General features: G+C 39.5%; 1 protein-coding gene across 18 annotated transcripts in view; it reads right to left on the bottom strand.

Annotated features, from left to right (window-relative positions):
* Window positions 1-24,375, bottom strand: part of KMT2C (lysine methyltransferase 2C) — a 285,986-nt gene that overhangs the window by 57,617 nt on the left and 203,994 nt on the right. For all 18 annotated transcript variants that reach the window (XM_058723731.1, XM_058723732.1, XM_058723734.1 and 15 more), the window contains 9 exons: window positions 19,020-19,201; window positions 18,548-18,712; window positions 17,405-17,514; window positions 16,868-16,933; window positions 15,687-15,899; window positions 10,654-10,782; window positions 8,421-8,540; window positions 5,320-5,450; window positions 876-1,056 (listed from right to left, as the gene is read on the bottom strand). In XM_058723731.1, coding sequence (XP_058579714.1) covers window positions 876-1,056; window positions 5,320-5,450; window positions 8,421-8,540; window positions 10,654-10,782; window positions 15,687-15,899; window positions 16,868-16,933; window positions 17,405-17,514; window positions 18,548-18,712; window positions 19,020-19,201 — 1,297 coding nt within the window. The remainder of the gene's footprint in view (window positions 1-875; window positions 1,057-5,319; window positions 5,451-8,420; window positions 8,541-10,653; window positions 10,783-15,686; window positions 15,900-16,867; window positions 16,934-17,404; window positions 17,515-18,547; window positions 18,713-19,019; window positions 19,202-24,375) is intronic.

Below are 24,375 nucleotides of genomic sequence, written 5' to 3'. Positions count from 1 at the left end.
CAGTAAAAGGTCACCTTAAGATTACTTTCAAAATTGAGTTATAAAATTTACTGAGGAAAAACTCTAACTAATGGCAAAAAGTCAGAAAAACATTAATTTATAACTGATAGTGAGATAAAAATCTGGAAGTGGGGGAAAGTTCTATGATCACAACTCCTACATGCTGAACTACTTAAGCTTCTAGATCTTTGTTGACATTAACAGTACTTTATAAATGTTATTTCTCATACCTTTTTCCACTTCTCAATAGTCCCCATAGTCACTCTACCTAGGGTAGGGGTTGTCAATACAGGGGACATTTGGCAACATTTCTGATCATCACGACATCATAAGGACAGAGGTACTAAGTGTCCCACGGGGCACCACAGCGCCACCCTCCAACAAAGATTCTCTGGCCCAAACAGTAGTAAGTGTCAGTAGTAAGAGACTGTGATGTAACACAACATACTCCACCGTATTAACACAGTCTGTCAGCCAGTTCCTGACTACAGCATTCTCTTGTTTTCCTCTTTTGAATTTCTTACGGCTATGAAATTAACAAAAATCGACCTCATTTAAGTCAAAGACTGTTACGTTTATTACTCCTCAACTACGGCAAAATCACACACCTCTGTACATTATCCGCAGCATGTTATAAACTGAATATTTTCCTTTGCAACTCTTGATTTTGGTGGTAGTTACACAGATAAATTTATTTACCAAATCTTCTAGACCTGTCCACTTAAAATAGTTGCATTTACTGAATGCAAATTATACTTCAATGAGGCTGATTTTTAAAATGCATATGAGGCCAAACTAAAGCATTTCAAAGGTTTAATTACAAGGAATACGAATTCCATATGGTAAAGAACACATCTGCAAATTATTCCACATACCGTGGGTTCCAGGTTTTGCTGGAGTTGATGATGAACTAAGTAGTGGATCTAAGGAAGGATCCAAGAAATTTGTGTTCATGTTTGTTTTATATGAAAGTTGAGCCGCATCTTCTGATAGATTATCTAAACTTAGCTTGTTTTGTCTACTTGTATCTAGAAGATCTTTTCCAAAGAAAGCCTCCTAGGTAAAGATAAGCACATACGAAAGTGACTTAGTTATAAAGTTCTAAGATGGTTAACAGGTAATTCTGCTGTTTTGACAAGAAGGCAGAACTAACACAAAAACTTGGTATTCAAGAATACAGAAACTGAACATAGAAATATATAAGCAATTTAGAAATAACCTGTCGATTCTTTTATATAGATTTCCCCTTATTCATAAACAAATTTTTATAGTTTTACTAGAGACAAAATTATGCATATAAAACCACACAATTGTACTGAGATACAATAATCCAATAATTCCAGGAGATTCGGCTACAATTAAATTTAAAAATTGATAAATTTATAATACCATTGGCACCTTCATTCATATTATAAGAAAAACTAAAGCTTCATAAATATTATTAATACTTATAGATTACTTGCAGAGAATAGCACAGGGGTTTGATCTATAGCTTTAATATTTACATACTTCAGGTAGATTTAGTAACCTCATATTGACTCACATAACCACATTAAAGACTTAACATGCTATAAATCTGAAAGAGGGTTTTTATACTCATTTGAAACATAGTATGTGCACAAAATTTACTGCTGTTAAAGGCTTTTGGCTTTTCATTCACTTACTCATATTAACATTTCTCCGTTTCAATGTACTTCCACTAATCTAGAGACTAGTGTTTCAAGCTGTGTTCCTTACAATGCAAGGACCTCTCCAAAACTTCTCAAGGATCAATAAAGAGGACAAAAGGAAGCCCTTGGAACTCCGCCCGCCCCCCTCCACTTCACTTCAACCCAACAATTCCGCTTTAGTCTATTTTCTGTAAGGTGGTCTGTCTGGAAAAGGGATCCTTTGTAGAGGCCAATTTTGAAGAAAATCAACATTTAACAGACTCTTGCAAAAGATACATATACAGGAAAAGGCTTGCTGCAGCATTTTTTATAGTACCACAGGAGGAAACAGCTTCAATTGGTCTGTCAAAAGGCATAGGACTAAATAAATTACAGACACCCAAACTATAAAACACATCAACATTTTAAAAGGACATAGAGCTATGCTATCAAAGAAAAGCTCTGAAATACAGAATTAAAAGAAAACAAGTTGAATGATATGTCCAGCAAAACATAAAATACAAACTAAGATTACTTTCACTCATAATTTAATAATAAATTAATAGGTTCTGAAAGGATAAATAACAAACTGTTAACAATGCTAACTTCTGAAAGGGGATGGGGAAGGAACTATTTGTGAAACCTGATCAAGGTGATGATGTATTTGAAATTTTCACATTTTTTAAATGAACAAGCTGTTTCAGTATGAAAAAGACATTTGGGGGCGCCTGGGTGGCTCAGTCGGTTAAGCGGCCGACTTCGGCTCAGGTCATGATCTCATGGTTTGTGAGTTCGAGCCCCGCATTGGGCTCTGTGCTGACAGATCAGAGCCTGGAACCTGCTTCTGACCTGCTTCTGACTCTGTGTCTCCCCCCTGCCCCCCGCCTTCCTCCCTGGCTCTCTCTCTCAAAAATAAATAAACATTAAAAAATTTTAAAGGAAAAAAAAAAAAGAAATTTGAAAATCAGCAAAGCTGACCACTGGGTAGACGATGGTTTGTTTCTTATACCAGTGATACTTTTATCATTAGGAAAAATGTTGAAGAGTAGAGCATCTTAAAATTTAGAAACCATTTATTTCATGCCTTCAGTATTCAATCTGACATCATGATTAGCAACAATTTTTTTAATAACTCATGAAGATTTCAGTGCTAATTATCAAAAACTGTAATATTCCTATTAATTTGATGGTTTTATATTGATTTTATATAAAGGAATGGCTCCATGTGGTTTCTAATTTGACAATGTGACTCCAAGAACCAACCAGAGATTTTAAATCTACTACAGGGGCTCCTAAGGTAGACAGGAGCACTAGGTCTTAGGAGACCACACAAATCTATTTGACAGATTATACAATTATTTATAGTTTATCTAGACACTGTTATGATTAATAAAGAAAAAATGGAATAATGGCTGCTGAATCCCTGTGGCTTTCATCACTATGTACCCCCCCCCCCCCAGTCAATGGGGGAAATTACAGCTCTACCTCAAGAAACAGTATCATTATTACAATGGCTTCCTTCATATCGCTCCCCACCCCGCCCCCTGGCCCCCGCCTCAAGAAAAAACAAACCCATTAAGTATTACTGATGCACACTGGAGGAAACAGTCCAGTTCAGGAGATCAAGATTACAGCAGTTAATCAGGAAATCAGATCCACTACTTTTAAAGGCTCTTTTTCAATGTATGAAATGGTCAGTTTTCATATGTTCATCAACAGCCAAAGAAGATCACACTCTACAGAAGAATCAAGGAAAGGAGGTGGGGCGAGGAGAAGCAGGTATTCTACTCAATATTCTCAAGAAAGGATTATTAAAAGGGACAACAAAAGGATTATTAAAAGACAACAAAAAGGATGCAGTTAAAGCGAATCTAAACAATAAAGGTGGGAGTATTTTCTGACCAATACAATTACTATTATATGGTTAAAAAGAAGTTACACAGTTAGGTATTTGAAGGGAACATGGGAAAAACAAAACATACTATTACAGACTGACGACACGTACGGCACAGGTACTTTACAGACATAATTCTTAATCTCTCAACATTTCTTGGCACACAGGTGTTGATGGGAATGAGATCACATCGCTAACTGGCAGGAGGGCAATACTCAAGCCCAGGACTCCCACCTTAAAGGCTCAGCTCTAAAATGGACACTGCCCTCGGGGCCCCTGGGCGGCTCAGTTGGTTGTGTGTCTGATTTTGGCTCAGGTCATGATCTCACAGTTTGTGAGTTCAAGCCCAGCAATGGGCTCTCTGCTGTCAGGGCAGAGCCTGTTGAGGAGATCTTCTGTTCCCCCTTGCCTCGTGTCCACGAGTGCTCGCGCGCGCTCTCTCTCTCTCTCTAAAATGGACACTGACCTTATGGATTAGTTGTCTAATAAAAACTTACACTCATGTATATTACCACATACTACATATTATGCTTACAAGTTTATTAAACAAAAAGTTTATTAAACAAAAAACTCTATTCAAATGAGTAGGTGATTTTTATACTTCATCTTTTTTTTTTTTTTTTTTAACGTTTATTTATTTTTGAGACAGAGAGAGAGACAGAGCATGAATGGGGGAGGGTCAGAGAGAGGGAGACACAGAATCTGAAACAGGCTCCAGGCTCTGAGCTGTCAGCACAGAGCCCGACGCGGGGCTCAAACTCACGGACCGCGAGATCATGACCTGAGCCGAAGTCGGCCGCTTAACCGACTGAGCCACCCAGGTGCCCCTATACTTCTCATCATTAAAAAAAGAAAACTGAAGAAGCTGGATATTAGCTGAGAAGAAATGTAATTTTTAAAGCAGTTAAACCATTAAGAGCCAACTGGAAAATTAAGGTAAAAAAATAAATGCAAGCAATAATGAGGTATACATGTAGGCCATTATTGTGTGGGAGGAACAGATCAGAGGAACACTCACCGACACTGACATTAGGACGGACACTCAAGAATAGTCTGTTCCAATTCTACTCTCACACCTGAAGACAGAGAGGCCCAGGAAGGAGGACTCCCCTGCTCGGGAACCTGAATCTCAGTCCTGTATCTCTAATACACGGCCCTTTCCAGTACAGCACATGGCCTGGAGCTCCTCTGTGACTTAATGCTTGCAGGATAAACCAGAAAGATTCCTATTTTCATGGAGCCTACACCTATCAAAGAATGTCTTCACCCTGACGGATGTTTTTCTGATGTATGTTTTAGAAGACAAAAAACAATTCTACTTAAAACTTTGGCTCACTGGCCTCTGAAAGTGGTAACCAATTATTAAAAGCTGTAACCCTGGCTGCTAAAAACCCAACTTTATTCAGTGACTATAATTACTCTAACCTGCACTGGCAAAGGGAGCTGTCCATAGGACGTGGGTTTGGGGAGCACACAAGTGCGACTGCTTTGGAAGAATGAGCTTTTCCCAGTTCCAACTGTCCTTGTGTGTCTTAAGAAACATTTAGAAGTGAAAAACTGGGATAAAAAAGAACTTTTTGAAAAGTACCAAAGCACACACAAAAAAGTAAATGTTAATTTTTATGGGCTTCTGAAAGGTAAAGCTGGCATTTAAAATATGTAATTAAAAACAAAACGAGTAAAACACCAACAAAACTAAAGCTATTTTTCAAAACTCAATACATTACATTTCTTTTGTTAATAAACTATACAATATAATGTAAAGCAAAATATTACTTGTAAATAGGCAGGGAACGTTTCTTCAAGCTTATTTTTCCTTTTTCGGTATCTCTTCTTTATTTTTTCAGTGTTTTCAGTAACAGAAACAGATTCATCAACTAGTGTATCTGGTAAGTGCTCACTCCAGCCTGAAACAATAGTCACATTTATAAATATGTGATGTTCAATATTGTCAGACAAATCCACCCAAAGTAACTTTACAGCTTACCAACATACACAGATCCATATAAACAAACAAGCTTTTTCTTTTTTCTCTCCAGTTTTATTGAGATATAAAGATGTACAATACTATGTCAGTTTAAGGCATACAACATGACTTGACAGACACACTTTTTCACAAAAAAGATGTCAAAGCAAGTTTGTTAGTAACTTTTAAGCATCATATAAAATTCATTGCATGTCTATTTAGTATCAGTATATGTTTACTTTTGTCTCTTAATGAGTATTTCCTTACTCGCAAAGCAGCAAACTGTTTCCTTTAACATCAACATTTTGTTAAAAATTAAAATAATAAAAGTACTCAGTGCTTATGAGTATGGGGAAATAGCTACTCCTATATTTCTAAAGGCAACTAAAGGCAGGAACAACCTTTCCGAAGAGTTTACTGGGCATATCCAACAGAAGTCTTTTGGAAAGTGTATTCTTCAATCCAGCAATTCCAAGTTCAAGGATTTATTGCAAATTAGGTTTCTGTAGTACATATTATACTAACATATCACCACCTACAAAAACGCTTGTAAATATGCTATGAATGCTCAATCTTAAAATCAATCAGAGAAAAGGAAATAAAACAAAATTTTGATCTATGAAATTAGCAAAGAAGTCAGTCCACTACGTAGAGCAGATAAGTGAGCAATCAAATGAGAGGCTCATGTTCCCAAGGCAAACAGTACAACCCTCCTAAAAATCAATGTGGGGACTTTTGTGGCCAGAGTATGTAAGGGAACTGACTTCTAAAAATTTTACAACTACAGATGGTGGATAAACATTTTTTTAAACTATCTTTTTAAATGTACCAGTAATCTACCAGAAAATAAAGAATCCTTAAAGACCAACAAATTCAGGTAAGACAGGAACCACAGAAAGAATTAAGCAAAGAACCAAGTAAAGCTCTCTGAAGTTCTGCTAAAATGCAGTGACCTTGAGCTCAGGTTTTCAGAGCCTCCTGAGCAATGGGAGACTAGAAGACCAAAGTTCAAGGCCTCTCCCTCCTCGGCATAGTGATTAACCAGAGGTGCCTCCCATAAAGGTGATAAAGGTGAGACCCTGAAGGATTCCACGCTCAGAGTTGGCATAACAAGAAATACACCCTCCCAACCCCCTCGTCCCCCATACATCACTCACCTCCCCCTCCCCCTCTCCACCACCAACCGCCAAGAACTTGTCAACTTGTCAGGGAATTTGGTGCTGGGTAGAAAGGCAAAAAGTGAAAATCTTCCCTGAGAGTTCATAAACTCAATATAACCCTAATATGTAAGAAATCCAGATTTATAGAATGCAGGTGGACCAAAAAACTTCAAGCTAAGAACTGAAGCTAAATTCTTTAAGCTAAAGAAGGGTGGTAGCACCTCATGTTCCTGGTGGTAAGAGATGCAGTCTCTGAAAGAAGCCACCTGCAATTCACTCCTCAACAAAGTTCAGAGAATGTTCTAAAGAATATGAACTCACAGTAAAAATAAACACATAAATAAAAAGTAACATATTATGTGTATGTATGTATCTATGTCACACAATAAACACAACGAAATGAGGCACTATGGGAAAGGGCAGGAGAGGCATCTGTAGAATCACAGGTGCACAGGCTTTAATACTTCTGCTCCGTGTTACTTAGACACATAAGGAAGTAACAGAGGACTGAGACTAGGAAGGAGTAAGCTATAGAGAGACGAGAAAGGGTCTTAGCACTTAGCAATTCAATTCAGAAAGGGAAACAACACCCAAGAAAATAAAAACTCAATGGATCACTCTCGATACGACACGTAAAGGGATAAAACACTAACCTAACAGAACTAAACTATGACGGCAGAATAGAGACAGAAGGAAAACACAAAACCAGGCTCATCGAACATGTCACATTTCTTAGGGCTTATTATAACTACATTACAATCATACTGTTACAGTCATATTAGGAACTCCTTTAAAACCATCTAGTGCTTCCTTTTAAAAATGCAATTTGTGGGGCGCCTGAGTGGCGCAGTCGGTTAAGCGTCCGACTTCAGCCAGGTCACGATCTCGCGGTCCGTGAGGTCGAGCCCCGCGTCAGGCTCTGGGCCGATGGCTCGGAGCCTGGAGCCTGTTTCCGATTCTGTGTCTCCCTCTCTCTCTGCCCCTCCCCCGTTCATGCTCTGTCTCTCTCTGTCCCAAAAATAAATGAAAAACGTTGAAAAAAAATTTAAAAAAAATAAAAAATAAAAAAAATAAATAAATAAAAATGCAATTTGTAATTTTCATTAATTCACAGGTTAAAACCCCACCTCTTAATAATGGAAGAACTCCAATCAGTGCACATGCTGAAAACATCTTTTTTTCATATCCTACCGAAAGCATTTAAAATACGTACAGCATACAGACTGTGACCATACCGACATATAGTGTTCATCAGAACCAATTCTCAAGCTGTGACTTAATGATTTAGTGTTCTTTGAGGATCTAAGTGAGGATGACAGAATATTAATTGGAAGACATATTTCTAAAACATTATACAATTTGGTTTAAAATTGTTGTAGTACCCTGTCACTTTCAACAAAATAAAGTCTCCAATTTTATTTATACCAAGCAGCTAAGACGGGCGAAGAAAGGCCTTTTGTGAGATGATCAGTAAGCACCTGGTTTAACTAAGTGATTCGGTCCCTAACCTGTTGATATTTCACCTAAGACAGAAAGAAACTTGTTTTAAAAAAATCTCAGAGGAATATACTCTGTTGGATTTAAATCTTTTTCTTTATGAAACCTCATTCCTGTATCATAGGTATGAACTCCACAGGCACTCAAACCATGATCAGTAAGAAGCAGTAAGGTTGTGACTGCAGCATTATTTAGGACAGTTCTTTTCCATAGAGACAGCAAGAAAAGGGAGTTAAACAAAATCAGTACCATACCATCATCTCTGTTAGGTAACTGCTCAGAAATAGAGCCTGAAGAATCTTTTCTAATGACAGATCTTTTCGTTTTTCCTTGCCCGGTTCGACTTCTTTGCCGTACCATAAATCCACCGATACCTAACCAAAAAAGAAATTGGTTAGCCTTGTAAATAACTGATTGCTCTCTGTATTTTCAAAGTAGGGTGATACTGCTTAAATACTGAGGCATTTCCCAAATTCAATATGGGCTACTTTAAATGATCATTTTTATACACAAGAGTTTGAAATAAGCAAATTAAAAGAGGTCAAAACTACTGTTACCTTATCACTAACCAAACAGGTATAAAAAGACATTATTAGAGTATAGAAAGACTGCGTGCATTTCCTCTTCTAAGCAGCATCAGAGTAAATATTACAGTAAATTATACTTATTTAGCAAACATTAAGTAACTCAAATATCATCTTTCAAATTATTTGTACATTAGCTACAGAGAATAAATACAAGATATAAACAAAACTAGATGACCCAAACAAAGTCAGTATGACTTCAGGGGTAACGTGTCTACTTAAGGCCCTTGGACATGAGACACATTCAGCTCTATAATTAAAAGCAGAAATTCTAACTCTGGTTCTTCTGTGACTTTGGGCAAGCTGTCTAATTTTTAAGTGTTCCCAGTTCCCTCACTGGTAAAACAGGGATGGCATCTAACTCCTCCTCATACATGCATTATAAGGATTAAATAACTTGCCAGATGTAAAGCCCATAGACTAGAGCCTGACACACAGTCAAAAGTAAGTCGAACCCACTTTGTGACCTAATGGCTCCCTCAGTCACAGAGATGGCCTTCACGGAAGGCAGAGTCAAAGGAAAAAAACACAATAAATGTTAGCTCCTAGAAGGAGTTTGCAGTGTCTAAAAACGTATGTATAGTAATAAGCCTCCAAATTAGGAAGAAATGAAGTGATTTTCATGCAGTGACTTGGATGAAGCTAACCTAGGTCCTTGTTTCAGATGTGGCCCACCTGTAAGGAAAGTTACCTTCTTGAGGTCTTACAGAATACATACAACAGTGAGAAAGGTCTTCCTTGCACCTCAAAAGGTATTTACAAGACTCTTATCAATACAATATAAGCAGCTAGAAGATTAAAGACTGAATTGATTCGACTTAATGTCTCACTGATTGGTAAACAGACATGAATAAAGTGCCTAAAGAAAGCCTAAACGGTCTGCATTGTGACCATTTCAGTAATTTTTTCCAATAAGGCAAATAAAATCTTATAAGCAAGCGAGATGTCCCTCCACCTCTGAGGCAGGGAGGAAATCAGAATTTAATCAGTTGTGTATGAACTGGTCTATAAATTCAGGAAGCCTAAGAACTCTGTCATATCGCCCTCACATTATACACTTACTGGCTCCTGCACAAACACTGAAGTAAGTTTTAAAAACATAGCAGGGGTGCCTGGGTGGCTCAGTCGGTTAAGCATCTGACTTCGGCTGAGGTCATGATCTCAGGGTCCGTGAGTTCGAGCCCCGTGTCGGGCTCTGTGCTAACAGCTCAGAGCCTGGAGCCTGTTTCGGATTCTCTGTCTCCCTCTCTCTCTGACCCTCCCCTGTTCGTGCTCTGTCTCTGTCTTAAAAATAAACAAACATTAAAAAAAAAAAACAAAAAACAACATAACAAATATGGGGCGCCTGGGTGGCTCAGTCGGTTAAGTGTCCGACTTCGACTCAGGTCATGATCTCGCAGTCTGTGAGTTCAAGCCCTGCGTCGGGCTCTGTGCTGACAGCTCAGAGCCTGGATGGAGCCTGCTTCTGATTCTGTGTCTCCCTCTCCCTCCGCCCCTCCCCCACTCATGCTCTCTCCATCTCTCAAAAATGAATAAACGTAAAAAAAATTTTTTTTAACATAACAAATAGTAAATACGAATGCTGAAAATTAAAATAATTGCAGAAGTACGCATCAAAGGAAAAATATACAAACGGCCTTAAAGGTCCCAGTACAAATAAAACATTGGGATAAGGCATTAAAAGAATCATTTTTTGTGAAGTATTCACATACTCGACCTAAGGAATTTGCCACCTAAATGCACATTCAGTTCTTCAATTTCGACATTCAAGTTTTAGTTTGGAGAGTTAAGGAGCTGTATTTCATTTTGTTCATTTAATTATACTTGGCAGTCCTCAATATTACATTTTTTCTTAAATTAACTAAGTTTTGATTACATTAAAAGGTCCAGCTCAGGATGATACCTGGTCTGTACGGTTTCCTTTTTCTCTTTTTCACACCATCTGTTCCTTCCGCCCCCTTCGTTTCATCGTCCACAGTTTCCCGTTCAGGACTAGATTCTGATTTCCCATCACAGTCCACAAGTTCTCCTTCTGGAAAAAAGAAAAATACACAGATAAAATTGGGGGAAAAAATCTACCAAATACATAATTCCTATGTAATAGGAAATAGAAGGCAAAGTGGCCACTGAGCCATTCTAATTGTGCATCCAATAGGTGGGGAAAGTGTACAAAATGATGGAAAAGGCACCAAATGGTTGTAGAATTCATGTTGCTTAATGTGCTGTTTTCAGGAAATGAAACACAAGCATCAGGGAAGGGGAAACACACACAGAGAATGCTCAGAAAGACAACTACAAGTCAGTGTGCACTTAAAAAAATCTTCCCTTTGCCTTCAATTACATCTTCCGGCTCAGGACCACAAGACTGTCTCTGCAGCCTAGAAGCCTCTTCTGAGCTCCAACTATGGCTGTAATTGAGTCTTACCTAGTTACCAAAAACTCTCCATCCAAAAATGAGGACAGGGGAGAGAGGGACACTTTTCACTGCTTACCCTTAATTCTTTTTCAGTTTTAAACCATGTGAATGTAGGAGTTGTCCACAAATCAAATTTTAAAAGTTAAGAGGATTAGCGATAACATTACAGGCAGTAATGACCTAGCCACTTGCTGCTGCTTCTCTCCCTCCACTACTTACTACCATTCCTGGCTTCACTCTATCCCCCCGCCCCCCATCCTTTGCCTTCTGGGGCCTAAATACAACCTTAGGCTCACACCCCCACACATCCATCCTTTCACACTGGGAAGGTCTATACTGGGGCACTGTGTTCCCACTCTTGAGACACAACACAGCGTTTCCGTTTTCTTTGGATTTGGGATGTGTGTGTGTGTGTGTGTGTGTGTGTGTGTGTGTGCGCGCGCGCGCCTGTGAACAAGGTTTCCAGATACCAGTAAGTGAATTAGAAAAAAGTCTGCCTCTGTTGCACAAGGAATTTGTTGTTGATGTGCTAAGATGACCGTTCATGACTTATTTTTCCTGAAGAACCACTTATCCGAAGAGTAAACAGCTGACAAAAGCTACAAGGAAAAGGTGCTGTTACAACGTTCCAGGAGCATCACAAATGCGTGTGGACTTTGTGGGTTCGTGGACCTAGGATGTACTTATGTGTGACATCACGTAGAAAATCACTTTCAAGGGGACACGCCTTCAAGGGACCCAATCTGGAAGCTACACGCTGAAGACATGCCCATCATTTCCCTGAACGCTGTCCTATGCAACAGTCATCGAAGGGAAAACCTTCTCAGGCCTTTTTGTTGTAGTTCTGCCACGTTTTTAAAAGGCTCTATAATCTCATACTTTGGGAATTAATGTGTACTGTCAAGAAATCTTCCAAATTCTGTGAAATGCAGCATTTCCCAGATTTAAGTAACTGTGGAACCATTTTTCAGGTTTCCCACTGTCCTTAGACACTAGAATTCTTCACTGTGCTCTGGTGGATGGTAATCTGATCAATTCCTCCCAGATATACAGACTATTTCTTCACAAGCCCCGAAACTTTAAAATCAAATTTTCTGCTTAATAGGATTTGAACATCAGTTATACAGAAGCATCAGGAAGTTTTTCTCCCAACCACACACAACATACTGCACAGAAAATGTGAGGACTAACTGATAAAAGACACACCGATGCTAAGCCACAATTCTCTCTGACCTGCACAAATGTGGCACCTTCCTAAATGATCTAGGTGCCACAACTCTTGGACCTCACAGTCTATTCACATTACAACCGGGTGTTCCATTTAAAACATCAGTAAGATTATGGGGTGCCTAGGTGGCTCAGTTGGTTGAGCGTCCGACTTCGGCTCAGGTCATGATCTCGCAGTTCACCGCGTCGGGCTCGGTGCTGACAGCTCGGAGCCTGGAGCCTGCTTTGGATTGTGTGTCTCCCTCTCTCTCTGACCCTCCCCCACTCATGCTCTGTCTCTCTCACTCTCAAAAATGAATAAATGTTAAAAAAAAATTTTTTTAAATAAAATATGAGTAAGATTAAACCATTCTCTCAGTAACCTCTGATTACCTCCATCCACAAGCTCAAGCATTGCCTTATGAGTCTGTATGACCTACTCAGTCTTGCCTCCTCTCTCCCTTTACGACGACGACTTTTTTTTTTTTTTTTTTTTTTAATTTAAATTGAAGTTAGTTAACATACAGTGTAGTATTGGTTTCCGGAGTAGAACCCAGTGATTCCTCACTTCATAGAACACCCAGTACTCATCCCAACAAGTGCCCTCCTTAATACCCATCACCCATTTAACCCATCTCCCCCGCCATCCCCATCAACCCTCACGTTCTCTGGATTTAAGAGTCTCTTACGGTTTGCCGCCCTCTCTGGTTTTATCTTATTTTTCCTTCTCTTCCCCTATGTTCATGTTTTGTTTCTTAAAGTCCACATATGAGTGAAATCATGCGATATTTGTCTTTCTCTGACTTATTTCACTTAGCATTATACACTCTAGTTCCATTCACGTTGTTGCAAATGGCAAGATTTCATTCTTTTTCATCGCCGAGTAATAGTCCATCGTATGTATATACCACATCTTCTTTATCCATTCATCAGTCAACAGACATTTGGGCTCTTTCCATACTTTGGCTATTGTTGACAGTGCTGCTATAACCATTGGGGTACATGTGTCCCTTCGGACCAGCATTTTTGTATCCTTTAGATAAATACTTAATAGTGCAATTGCTGGGTCATAGGGTAGTTCTACTTTAACTGAGGAACCGCCATACCATCGTCCAGAATGGCTGCACCAGTTTCAAACATTCCCACCCACAGAGCAAAAGGGTTCCTCTCTTTCCGCATCCTCGCCAACATCTGTTGTGTCCCGAGTTGTTAATTTTAGCCATTCTGACGGGCGTGAGGTGGTATCCATTGTGGTTTTGATTTATATTTTCCTGACGATGAGTGATGTTGAGCATCTTTTCATGTATCTATTAGCCAACTAGATGTCTTCTTTGGAAAAGTGTCTATTCATGTCTTCTGCCCATTTCTTCACTGGATTATTTGTTTTTTTGGGTGTTAAGTTTGATAAGTTCTTTATAGATTTTGGATACTAACTCTTTATCTGTCATTTGCAAATATCTTCTCCCATTGTGTGACTTGCCTTTTAATTTTGCTGATTGTTTCCTTCACTGTGCAGAAGTTTGATAAGATCCCAATAGTTCATTTCTGTTTTTGTTTCCCTTGCCTCCGATGATGTGTCAAGTAAGAAGCTGCTGTAGCCAACATCAGAGAGTTGCTGCCTGTTTTCTCCTCGAGGATTCTGATGGCTTCCTGTCTCACATTTAGGTCTTTCATCCATTTTGGATTTATTTTTGTGTCTGGTTTAGGAAAGTGGTCCAGATTCATTCTTTTGCAGGTCTCTGTCCCGTTTCCATTTCTGGGTTCTCTATTCTGTTGCATTGGTCTATGTGTCTGTTTTGTGCCAATGCCATACTGTCCTGATGATTACATCTTTGTAATATAGCTAGACTTCTGATCTCATCACCTCCTACTGTCGCCTTTGTTCACTGCTGGACACACTGGTCTTCACATTCCTGAAACATGCCAGGCACGCTCCTACTCTCAGCCTGTGCAGTAGCTTTCTCGCCATCTGGGATGTTCTTCCCTCAGGTAATCAAGTAGTCCACTCGCCTCTTTAAAGTCTGTGCTCAAATACTGCTTTCAGTTCATCTGATGCCTCACGTCACCATATGCACTACCAATTCCTCTTATTCCAATGCTAGCTTTCTATAGCACTTGCCAAACACATTTTAATAACTCGTTTATTATGATACACACACACACACACACACACACACACACACACACGCACGCACGCACACGCATGTATATATTTTTTGAGCGGGCTCCATGACGATCACAGAGCCCAACGCAGAGCTTGAACCACCCCAGGACCCCAAGGATCAAGACCCGAGCTGAAGAGCACCTGAGTGGCTCGTCGGTTAAGCATCTGACTTTAGCTCAGATCATAACCTCGTGGTTTGTGAGTTTGAGCCCCATGTCAGGCTCTATACTGACAGCTCGGAGCCTAGAGCCTGCTTCGGATTCTGTGTCTCCCTCCCTCCCTCTCTCTCTCTCAAAACTAAACATTAAAAAAATTAAAAAGACCCGAGCTGAGATCAAGAGTCAGACTAACTGAGCCACCCAGGCACTCCTATGTTACGTATTTTAAAATGGTCTTTTCTCCTAATATTAAAAAGTGAGTTTTAGGAGTGGAGAGTTCTATCTGCTTTGTTCACTGACATGACTTCCAATATCCAGCACAGAGTAGGCATTCAATAAATACTGCTGAATAACATGGTATGATAGAGCAAAGGTAATTATTTATTTCTCAGCAGAAAAGAGATAACCAATCAAAAAAGAAATAAGTTTATGGTGATCTTCTTCAGATAAGCAAAAATATAACCCCTATTGAATTGCACACTACTAAAATTATTCTGTCATCTTAAGGATTCAGCTAGAAAATCCTTTATATCTACTGGGATCGAGAAGACATTCATCAACAGAGGAGTTTATGATGAACATCTTTGAACATAAATTTACACTTGAACATTAATAATGGTTTTTCCAGGTAGAAACACATGGGTCAAGGCTACTTTAACTTAGCCATGGTATCTGAGCTCACAGCATCTGAGGTTTAAGCTGCTACCTTGCAAACTAGAGTCACACCCTCTGAATTTTCCCATCTGTGATCCTCAAAAAAATGGTGTTCCTGGAGATTTCTATAATGTAAGACAGTCTGCTCTAGAGGACATGTGAAAGGAAGAGAATCTGGAAAGCCCAAGAAGACAACTCACTTAGAAAGGCCAAGGGTCACATCAAGGGTTACCTAAGTCAGTAGAATTTACCCTGAGATAAAACATATATATTTTGGAAGATATTTTATGTACTTTAATTCTTGTGAACACATTCAATGGAAAATAAGTTAGTATTACCTCGACTATCATCCATTTCTCCATCCCTTGAATGCTCTGATTGGATGTCCGGAGGGGTCTGAAGGACAGCCACACTATTCTGGTTTATAATCTTCAACTTCAACTTTGGTTTGGACCGTTTTCTTCGTGGAACTGTAACTGTGAGGCTCTGTAACTGAGTCATCCCTGATTCAGTCAAACATACACCATCCTGGGTGTATGTCTTGGGTGGATCTAAAATTACAATATCCCAAGGATACAAATCAAAACTCTCACTTTAATTTTCACTGCTAAGTTGATTACTGTTCCAAAATACCCATGTGAAGGGAATGTGACTACTATAAAGCAATTATCTATGAAATGCACAAATAATTAACAGTACTCAGTTAAAACTAAAAATAATTGGTTGAACTTCTTTGGATTTTAAGCAGAGAAGTTGTAAGTTTTTAAAAAAAATGATCTTCCCGGCATTTTTTCTCAATTATCAAAATAAGGATTTAGAAAGAAAGCAATGAAGCTAAAAGCAATGCTTCAGCTATTCAACTATGACCGTTCTCCTGGAATATCTTTTCAGACTGAAAGAGGGAGATCAATTTACATAAGAGAAACCCATCTAGAAAGCAAAGTATCAATATAATCACTGTCAGGAAGAGGCAGTAAGTAAGCAGAAATCCTGCACATCTTTAAATGTACAAAATTGCTATTTATTACAACAATTTCTATACTACTCAAATGTTTTAGTATCCAATATCAAATACTGTTAGAAAAAAGAACAACAGTTTAAAACTATCTTATTAAGATACCTCTCTAGCTGATCCATTTCAGAAAAAAATAGATTGAATTAATTCCAAAAAAAAAAAAAAAAAAAAAAAAAATCCCTGTTTGCTAACTAGAACCTTTCTTCTCCTAATTCATTACTAAGCACAGTAATATATCAATGAAACCAAAGCAAGTACAGAGTTGATGATTACTTTAAGGGTGGTTGTTTCACTGCCAATTGGCTAAGATTTATAGGAACAGTGTCCCACCAAAGCTGGATAAGATGAACACTTTATACGTATCAATGACAGGAATGATACCCGACATCAGGGAATTCAGAATGAACACTCATAGGATAAAGGCACGGAACATGTGGCAAGTCAGATACCTCAGTAATTAAGCATTTACACGCCCTGTGTAAGGAACAGCATTTCAGACTTTACCTAGCTCTTTCACTTTCGTGACAATCTGTGCTACAAGTGAAGATTCGCAGCCGTCTGAGGAAGGCACTGAAATGAAAACAATTCGTGTCATTTCTTCAGAAAAAGCAAAGTATACAAAGACACATAACTAAATTTTCTGTTCCTTTACCCATTTTACTGAAATAAACACTTAAACACTAAATCAAGTTGAAGGCTATCTTTAAAAACAAGGACAAGTAGTAAAGGAAACACACATCATGGAGGGAAAAATGGCCAAGATACGAAGCAACATACTGGATTTCTACACAAGCTAGTCACTGCAAGATTGTGAGGCATGAAAGCGAAATGACATTTTATATCCATAATATATGCTTAGTTCCTTTTCTTTATGTAAGCAAATTGTTTTAATACATTAAGTTGGGAGCATAAGAGTTCACTTATAACTAAAAGTAACTTATTTTCCATAAAATACTTGTCCAAATAACTGTTTCACAAAAAGACAGCAAAGTGCCGGTGAGGTGTAGGAGCACAGACCCACCGTTCACGTTATTTTCTTACCATTTGACGTAGGCATATAGGGTCTGCACATGCTACAATCAAAACCAATGTCGGCTACATTTTCCACTTCCTCTTCAGTATTTAAGTTCTGACAAACCGCATGCATCCATCTAAAAAGACCATATTTGAACATTTAAAAAGAAAGAAAGAAACAGAAATGCACACAGAATGGCTTCCTTTTAAAAACGACCACAGGAGTGGACAGCTGCCGCATTTAAAGCCCTAAGCCTCACACATTCCTCCTATCCTGCCCACGTTGCCCTTTCTCCTAACCATGCCCACGGACCCACCGAAACTTCTGGAGCTTTGAATAAGAAAAAGGAATGAGACCAAATACTGGGAAGGAAGCAAAAGGACAGTGTATGAGGAGGACAGCGTAACTGTTTTCCGATCATACACCGAACACAGCGGAGAGAGAAGGAAGCTAGTCCGGGCAAGTATGAAGGAATTCAGAAGACTGCGAACAGTGTGGTGTGTACGTGCTCCTGGGACGCATGTCCTGTGGGTAGATACAGCTCTCGTGTTTGAGGCTGGCTATTAACTAGGAACAAAAGGAGTTGTCTTGCCTTTGAACAAATTAGTGGGCAGCAAGTACTGAGAATCCTGTACTACTGATGAAATAATACTAATACCACACGTACAGTGCTCAACTATTACCAGAGTACAATAATACACCACTGAAAACAAAGAAAGCGTTCTTGATTTTGAAGCTGTACACATACTACTTAGAGAGGGTGGGAACGGGTACCCAATATCTAGACATTTACTATCCAGAGCTTTAAAAAAAAAAAAAAAAAAAAGTAGTTCAAGGAAAATACAATCTGTCAGATCATTTGTAGAATCCAATCAAAGATTCAGAAACCCTCCATAGAAAAATGCATATATGCAGGCAGTAATTCTGCATCTAATTTCAAGGGATTCATAAACCCTTAAAAGCCCCAAGTTAAAAACCTTAGTGTGGAGTTGTGGATACAAAACAGGAAACTTCTGTAGTTTCTAGCTGACAGAAACTCTGGAAAGTAAAAAAAGGTCTTGTTTCTTAAATTTAAGATCGAAGAACGTTGTTTTCCAACTTCCTTTTGCTACATTTAAAAGAGAAAAGCTTGCAAAAAAGAATAAAAGTTCTAAAAAGCAGCCTGATACCTGTCACATTGTCGACACTGCAGAATAAGATCTTCTTCCCGATAGTTCCGATAGCAGACGGGGCAGGAAGACAAGCTTGCACAGGGAGCACACTGTGTGTAATTGTTTTGCCATTCACATCTCAGGCCTGCAGACGTTGCCCCACAGTGTCTGCACCACACACACCTGCAATCCAATCCCCCCCAACAAGTGTCCGGTTTATTTACTTAGTTACTGTAATTCAAGAAGCTATACAAGAACAGAATGGGGGGAAATCATATCTGAAAATCAGAAAATTTTCTGAGAAATGTATCTGAAATATATCTGAACATTTTTCTGAAAAATATCTGAAAATTTTTCTGAGAAGTGGTGTGCTGTCTGTCATAACAAACACGTATTACGCACGTCAGTGCATGTGGCTAATTTTCAAAAACTGATGTGGAAACATTGTGCGCTTGCAAGGCCAAGGAGGGAAAGGTAAGTCCTAGAGTACCATTTGCACTTCCAGCCTCCTTTGGGCACTGTCTGCAGAGGAGGGTCGAGGCAGTAGGTGTGGTAGCTTATGTCACAGTCATCACACAGCAGGAGTCTTCCGGGGTCAGTGGCCTTCCCACACGCCTCGCACACAGTGCACTCAAGGCACCTCCATCCTTTGCTAAGAACCACTTTAGTGATCTATAAAAGACACAACCAATCCTGGTGATTTATACATCAACACACACCTCATTTTGCATGATCACATATGCCAAATAAACGAGTATGTGGTGCTTATGTCCCAAGAAGCAGGTAAAGAGGCAAGCAAGCAACATGTATGAGCACCAACAGTGGCCCCATCCTGGGGTGGGGGCATTCATGTGCTTTCACAAGTCTATCTGCTAGACAGGACAGAAAGCAGTACATATTTTAACGACTTTTTTTAAGACCGCATAACTACCTTGTGCTGTGGATTTATGTCCACTTTATTGATGTAGTGACTGGATACTGAAGAGATCAAGTAAACTGCCCCTTAGCTGTTAATTTAGGTTTTGAAAATGTATTGGCATAGTTTCCATCTATGACATTTCATGAATTCATACTTCTGAAACTTATGTACACTGCAAAAGGATTTGTATATTAAAGTCAATATTTAGGGGCGCCTGGGTGGCTCAGTCAGTTAAATGTACAACTCTTGATTTTGGCTCAGGTCATGGCCTTACAGTCTGTGGGACTGAGCCCCACACATTGGGCTCCATGCTGAGCATGGGGGCTGCTTGAGATTCTCGCTCTCCCTCATTCTCTGCTCCTACCATGCTGGCTTACGTGCATGTGTATGTGCGTGCATGCGTGCTCTCTCCCCCTCTCTCTCTCTCTCTCAAAATAAATAAATAAACTTAAACAGTCAATGTTTAAAAATCTAACACATTAAACTAAAACATGAGTTCCTAAGAAAATATGTCCCAAGGACATTTCATGATCTTGGAGGATTTTCAGCTGTGAAGCTAGGACTTCTGAAGTTCATCACTCTTCTGTATATTCTCCTCTGGCACAGGGTCTAAGTTAGCAGCAAAGTTTGAAAGTCTCTATGCATTTTTTTAATGTTTATTTATTTTTGACAGAAAGAGAGAGTGCACGCATGTGCATGAGCAGGGGAGGGGCAAACGGGGGGGGGGGGGGCTGGGGGGGGGGGGGACGGACGGACACAGAGGATCAGAAGCAGGCTCTGAGCTGACAGCAGAGAACCCGATGCAGGGCTCGAACTCATGAACAGTGAGATCATGACCTGAGCCGAAGTTGCACACTTAACCGACTGAGCCACCCAGGCGCCCCTAAAATTTCTATATTTCTGATAAACTCCACAAACCAACCACACCATGTAAGATTATGAATCTGGAACCAAATGAAAGCTCTCAAAAACTAGAATCTACAGATAGGACACAAAGTACTTGTGTTAAAATGAAATGGCAAGAAGTCACAATACAGAATAAAAATTCAGATCATGAGGAATAAGGAAGTCTAAAAGCTACCTGAAAGGAAAATAAAAGAGCTAAATAAAGAACAACTACCAAAATGGCATCAGATTGTCCAATTCTGGATACAACAGAGTAATAGCTTCCAATTCTATAGGAATATAATTTTCAAGACACAAGCAAGTAACCAAGCAATTAAGTGTAAAAGTACACCTTTCAGGGATACAAAGACTCAAACTTCAGCTTCCGAATGCCTCTTCGAACAGAGTTACTTAGACATATGAGGAAAAAGTTAGAGTTATACCAAGAACAAGGAAGACATGGGATGATAGGATGCAGAGAACAATGGACGCACGAAGGACTTCAGCTCAGGGAAGTTGAAGAAGGAGAGCTCAGCAACAGACCTAGAAATTACCAGCACAGAGGAGGAGAGAGAAAAGGGGAGTGCTGTAAAGGGGTACAACTTTTTCCAGAAAAACAGTTACTTGCCAAAATAATTTGATATAATCATGCTCCTACAGTAGGTAAAAACAAACAACAAAAACTAATGCAGAATCGTGAATCATTATTTTCTTTTTGCTATTAAAAACTCCATGAAAGACAAAGCCATAGTACACTTTTTAATGTTTTTACTCATCGTAGAGACAGAGTGCGAGCACGGGAGGGGCACAGAGAGAAGGAGACACAGAACCCAAAGCAGGCTCCAGGCTCTGAGCTGTCAGCACAGAGCCTGACGTGGGGCTCGAACTCACAGACCGCAAGATAGTGACCTGAGCCAAAGTCGGTATGGAACACTTTCTAGATCTCCAGTGAACACATTTATTAACTAAATGTAGTGAAACAACGAAAACACTGGGAGGGTGTTGGGGAGTATAGGGGGTATATTTTAAGAGCTAAATCAGCATTTATTTATTCACAGCAGAAAGTCAACAAAATCTAGCACAGATACAGCAGAAGCACCAGCATTTAGAGTTATTGAAGTAACTAGGAGAAGATGAAAAGTGGCTGCCTGGGGGCGAGGACTCAAGTGTGGAGGCAGAATAGGACAGGGGCCGGCCAGTCATCAAAAGTCTTCGACAGCTATTTGATCTGCAAGCATGTGTATTTATTACTGCGATTAGCCTACTGATTCTTTTAAATTAGTCACAGATTATTAAGATTATATTATTATATTATAGACTATATTATATAATTATATGTAATTATGTATATTATAATAATTTTATACGTTATATTATATTATATATAGATTATATTATATAATAGATTATCAAGTTATAATATATTATTTACCCAAATGGAGAAAAGAGCTTTGGGCAGGAAGAGCAGGATGGCTTAGAGCAGTTACCGGCAAACTTTTTTGGTAAAGGGTCAGATGTAAATACTCTAAACTTTGTGGGCCACGTGGCCTGTAAACTACACAACAGTGCCACTGCAGTGCGAAGCCCACAAGAGACGTATGTAAATGAAAGAACACAGCTATATTTCAGTAAAATTTCATTTACAGAAAGAGGCAGTGGGCCACAGGTGGCCTGTGTGATGTAACTGACCAACCCCTGGCTCAGAAGAACAGTAAGATCAAGTGGGAGACAGATCCAAGCTATTAACAGTAGAAACTTTCAAAATAACGTCTCTTCATTCCTACATGTCTTCCTGTCTCACAGACACCTACCCTGTGGCCCTTTACAGGCCAAATTCTCAAGCTGCTCAGCTCTGCTCACTCAAAGCTAAGGTGTGGTTACCACGCCCACCAGCATTCACACCACTCAGGTCAGGCAGTCCAGACCTCACCCCAACCCAGTTGACGTGCCCGCCGCAGCACTGTGATGCCTCAACTGTCTCTCCCTGTTGAAATTCCACACTTCCCACTCCCTGTATAGACCGCTGGGCTCTAACATCAACTCTCTTTCTCTCCTACTGACATGGCTAGTGTTTATTTTCAAAAGTTCTTTCAAGAAAGGTATTACCAGGGCTCCATTCATGGTACCATGTAGAAAGTTGTGAAAGACATTTTAAGAGTGTACGAGAGTACTGGAGTCAACTATGATGGAGTAACTGGGACAAGACCCTTCTCCCTTCATAAGACACTAGAAAACGGACACAACGTAGGAAACACTTGTTTCAGATACTGAGCAAAAGGCAGAACAGGACTATGGTTTCTGAGAAGAGGGAAACAAGTGAGGTCAGTCCTACAATATTCTGTCCACAGACATTTTCCGGAATGCTGCGCCGAGAGGGAGAAACCCACAAGGTATCGGGGTCTCGCCGAGTTGAGGACACATGGTGGAGATCTCGGAGGTTGAGGCAGTTGCAATCTGCAGGACAGGGTCCCGGAAAGGAAGGAGCAATAAAGAAAAAGAGCTCCAGAAATCCACACAGGATTTCCCTCAAGTCTTTGGCTGAACACCGAGCTGCATTTATAGGAGGCCAAACAAGGACACGCAGCCAGGACCAAGAATGGCTACTGGGAATTTGCAAGCTGAACAAGTACAAGAGTTAATACAAGGCTGAAGACATCTGAATCTCAACCAGTCGGAGTCAAGAGACACTGGTGAAGGAGGTCATAGGGAGCCGCCGGGGGGAGCAGGGACGTGAGGGGAACTCAGCAGCGATGTCAAAAAGGCCATGTCTCACGTATCAGACTAAACGAGTGCTAAAAAAGCAGTTAGTAAAGTGTGACCTAGGAAACCCTCAGGGGTCTGTGGGGTCAAAACTATTTTCATAATAACACTGACATGTTACTCGCTTTTTTCACTTTAATCCACTTATGGTGATGTTTAAAAAAATTTTTTGTAACATTTATTCATTATTGAGAGACAGAGCATGAGCAGGGAAGGGGCAGCAAGAGGGAGCCACAGAATCCGAAGCAGGCTCCAGGCTCCAGGCTCCGAGCTGTCGGCACAGAGCCCGACGCGGGGCTCGAACCCATGAGCTGAGGGATCATGACCCGAGCCGAAGTCAGATACTCAACCGACTGAGCCATCCAGGCGCCCCAACTTATAGTGATGTTTTACAGAGGCTATGTGATATGTAAAATATAAAACCTCATTACATGACATCGTAACAAACATGCTTGAATATTTTTGTGTTTTAAAGTATTCCTAGTTAACTTCTAAAACGGTAAATATTCAATCATTATTACCCTCATAAACAAAAACTCTATGTGGTCCTTAATAATTTTCAAGACTGTTAATGATTCTAAGACCAAAAAGTCTAAGAAGAGCCACCTCAAAGTGAAGGTTCTCGAGGCCTATCCCAGAAAGGCTAGAGAAGTTTCAGAAGGTTCGACTGTCCGCAATAACTTCCTGCCAAAACAAAAACTCCTTACTTCTTACAGGAACAAAACCCAAATTCCCAACAATGTAAGCAAAATACACAACTGCCACAATCAAAAATTACTAAATTAAAAACAAAAATACATCCTCATAAGGGGAAAAGTAAGCTAATATTGGTCATAATAAGTAATACTAATGAGAAATGTCAGACATGACAGAATTAGCAAACAATTATCAGTATATACAATGACTTGAAAGAAAAAACTCAAGAAAACATTTTAAACTATGAGATAACTTAAACTATAAAATAAAACTAAGATTAAAAAATACAATCATCTCCATGAAAAATCCACTGGATGTGCTTAAAAATAGATGAGAATGGGAATCTATCCCCAAAAACCAAGAGCACCCTTTACACCCTGTATGTTAGCCAACTTAACAATAAATTATATTTTAAAAAATAGATTAGATACTGCATAATAAAAGTGACTTTGGGGAATAAGCTAAAGGGCAGAAAGAAAAACTGGAAAAATATCAAGAAAGTGAAAGCGATCTGGGACTATATCCTACAATTCTGTGCACACACGACTGAGGCTCCAGAAGGGCAAAAGGGGAACAGAAAAAGAAA

This window comes from Neofelis nebulosa, chromosome 4, assembly GCF_028018385.1.
Source record: "Neofelis nebulosa isolate mNeoNeb1 chromosome 4, mNeoNeb1.pri, whole genome shotgun sequence".
Taxonomy (NCBI): Eukaryota; Metazoa; Chordata; class Mammalia; order Carnivora; family Felidae; genus Neofelis; species Neofelis nebulosa.
This window is presented reverse-complemented; position numbering and strand designations above follow the sequence as displayed.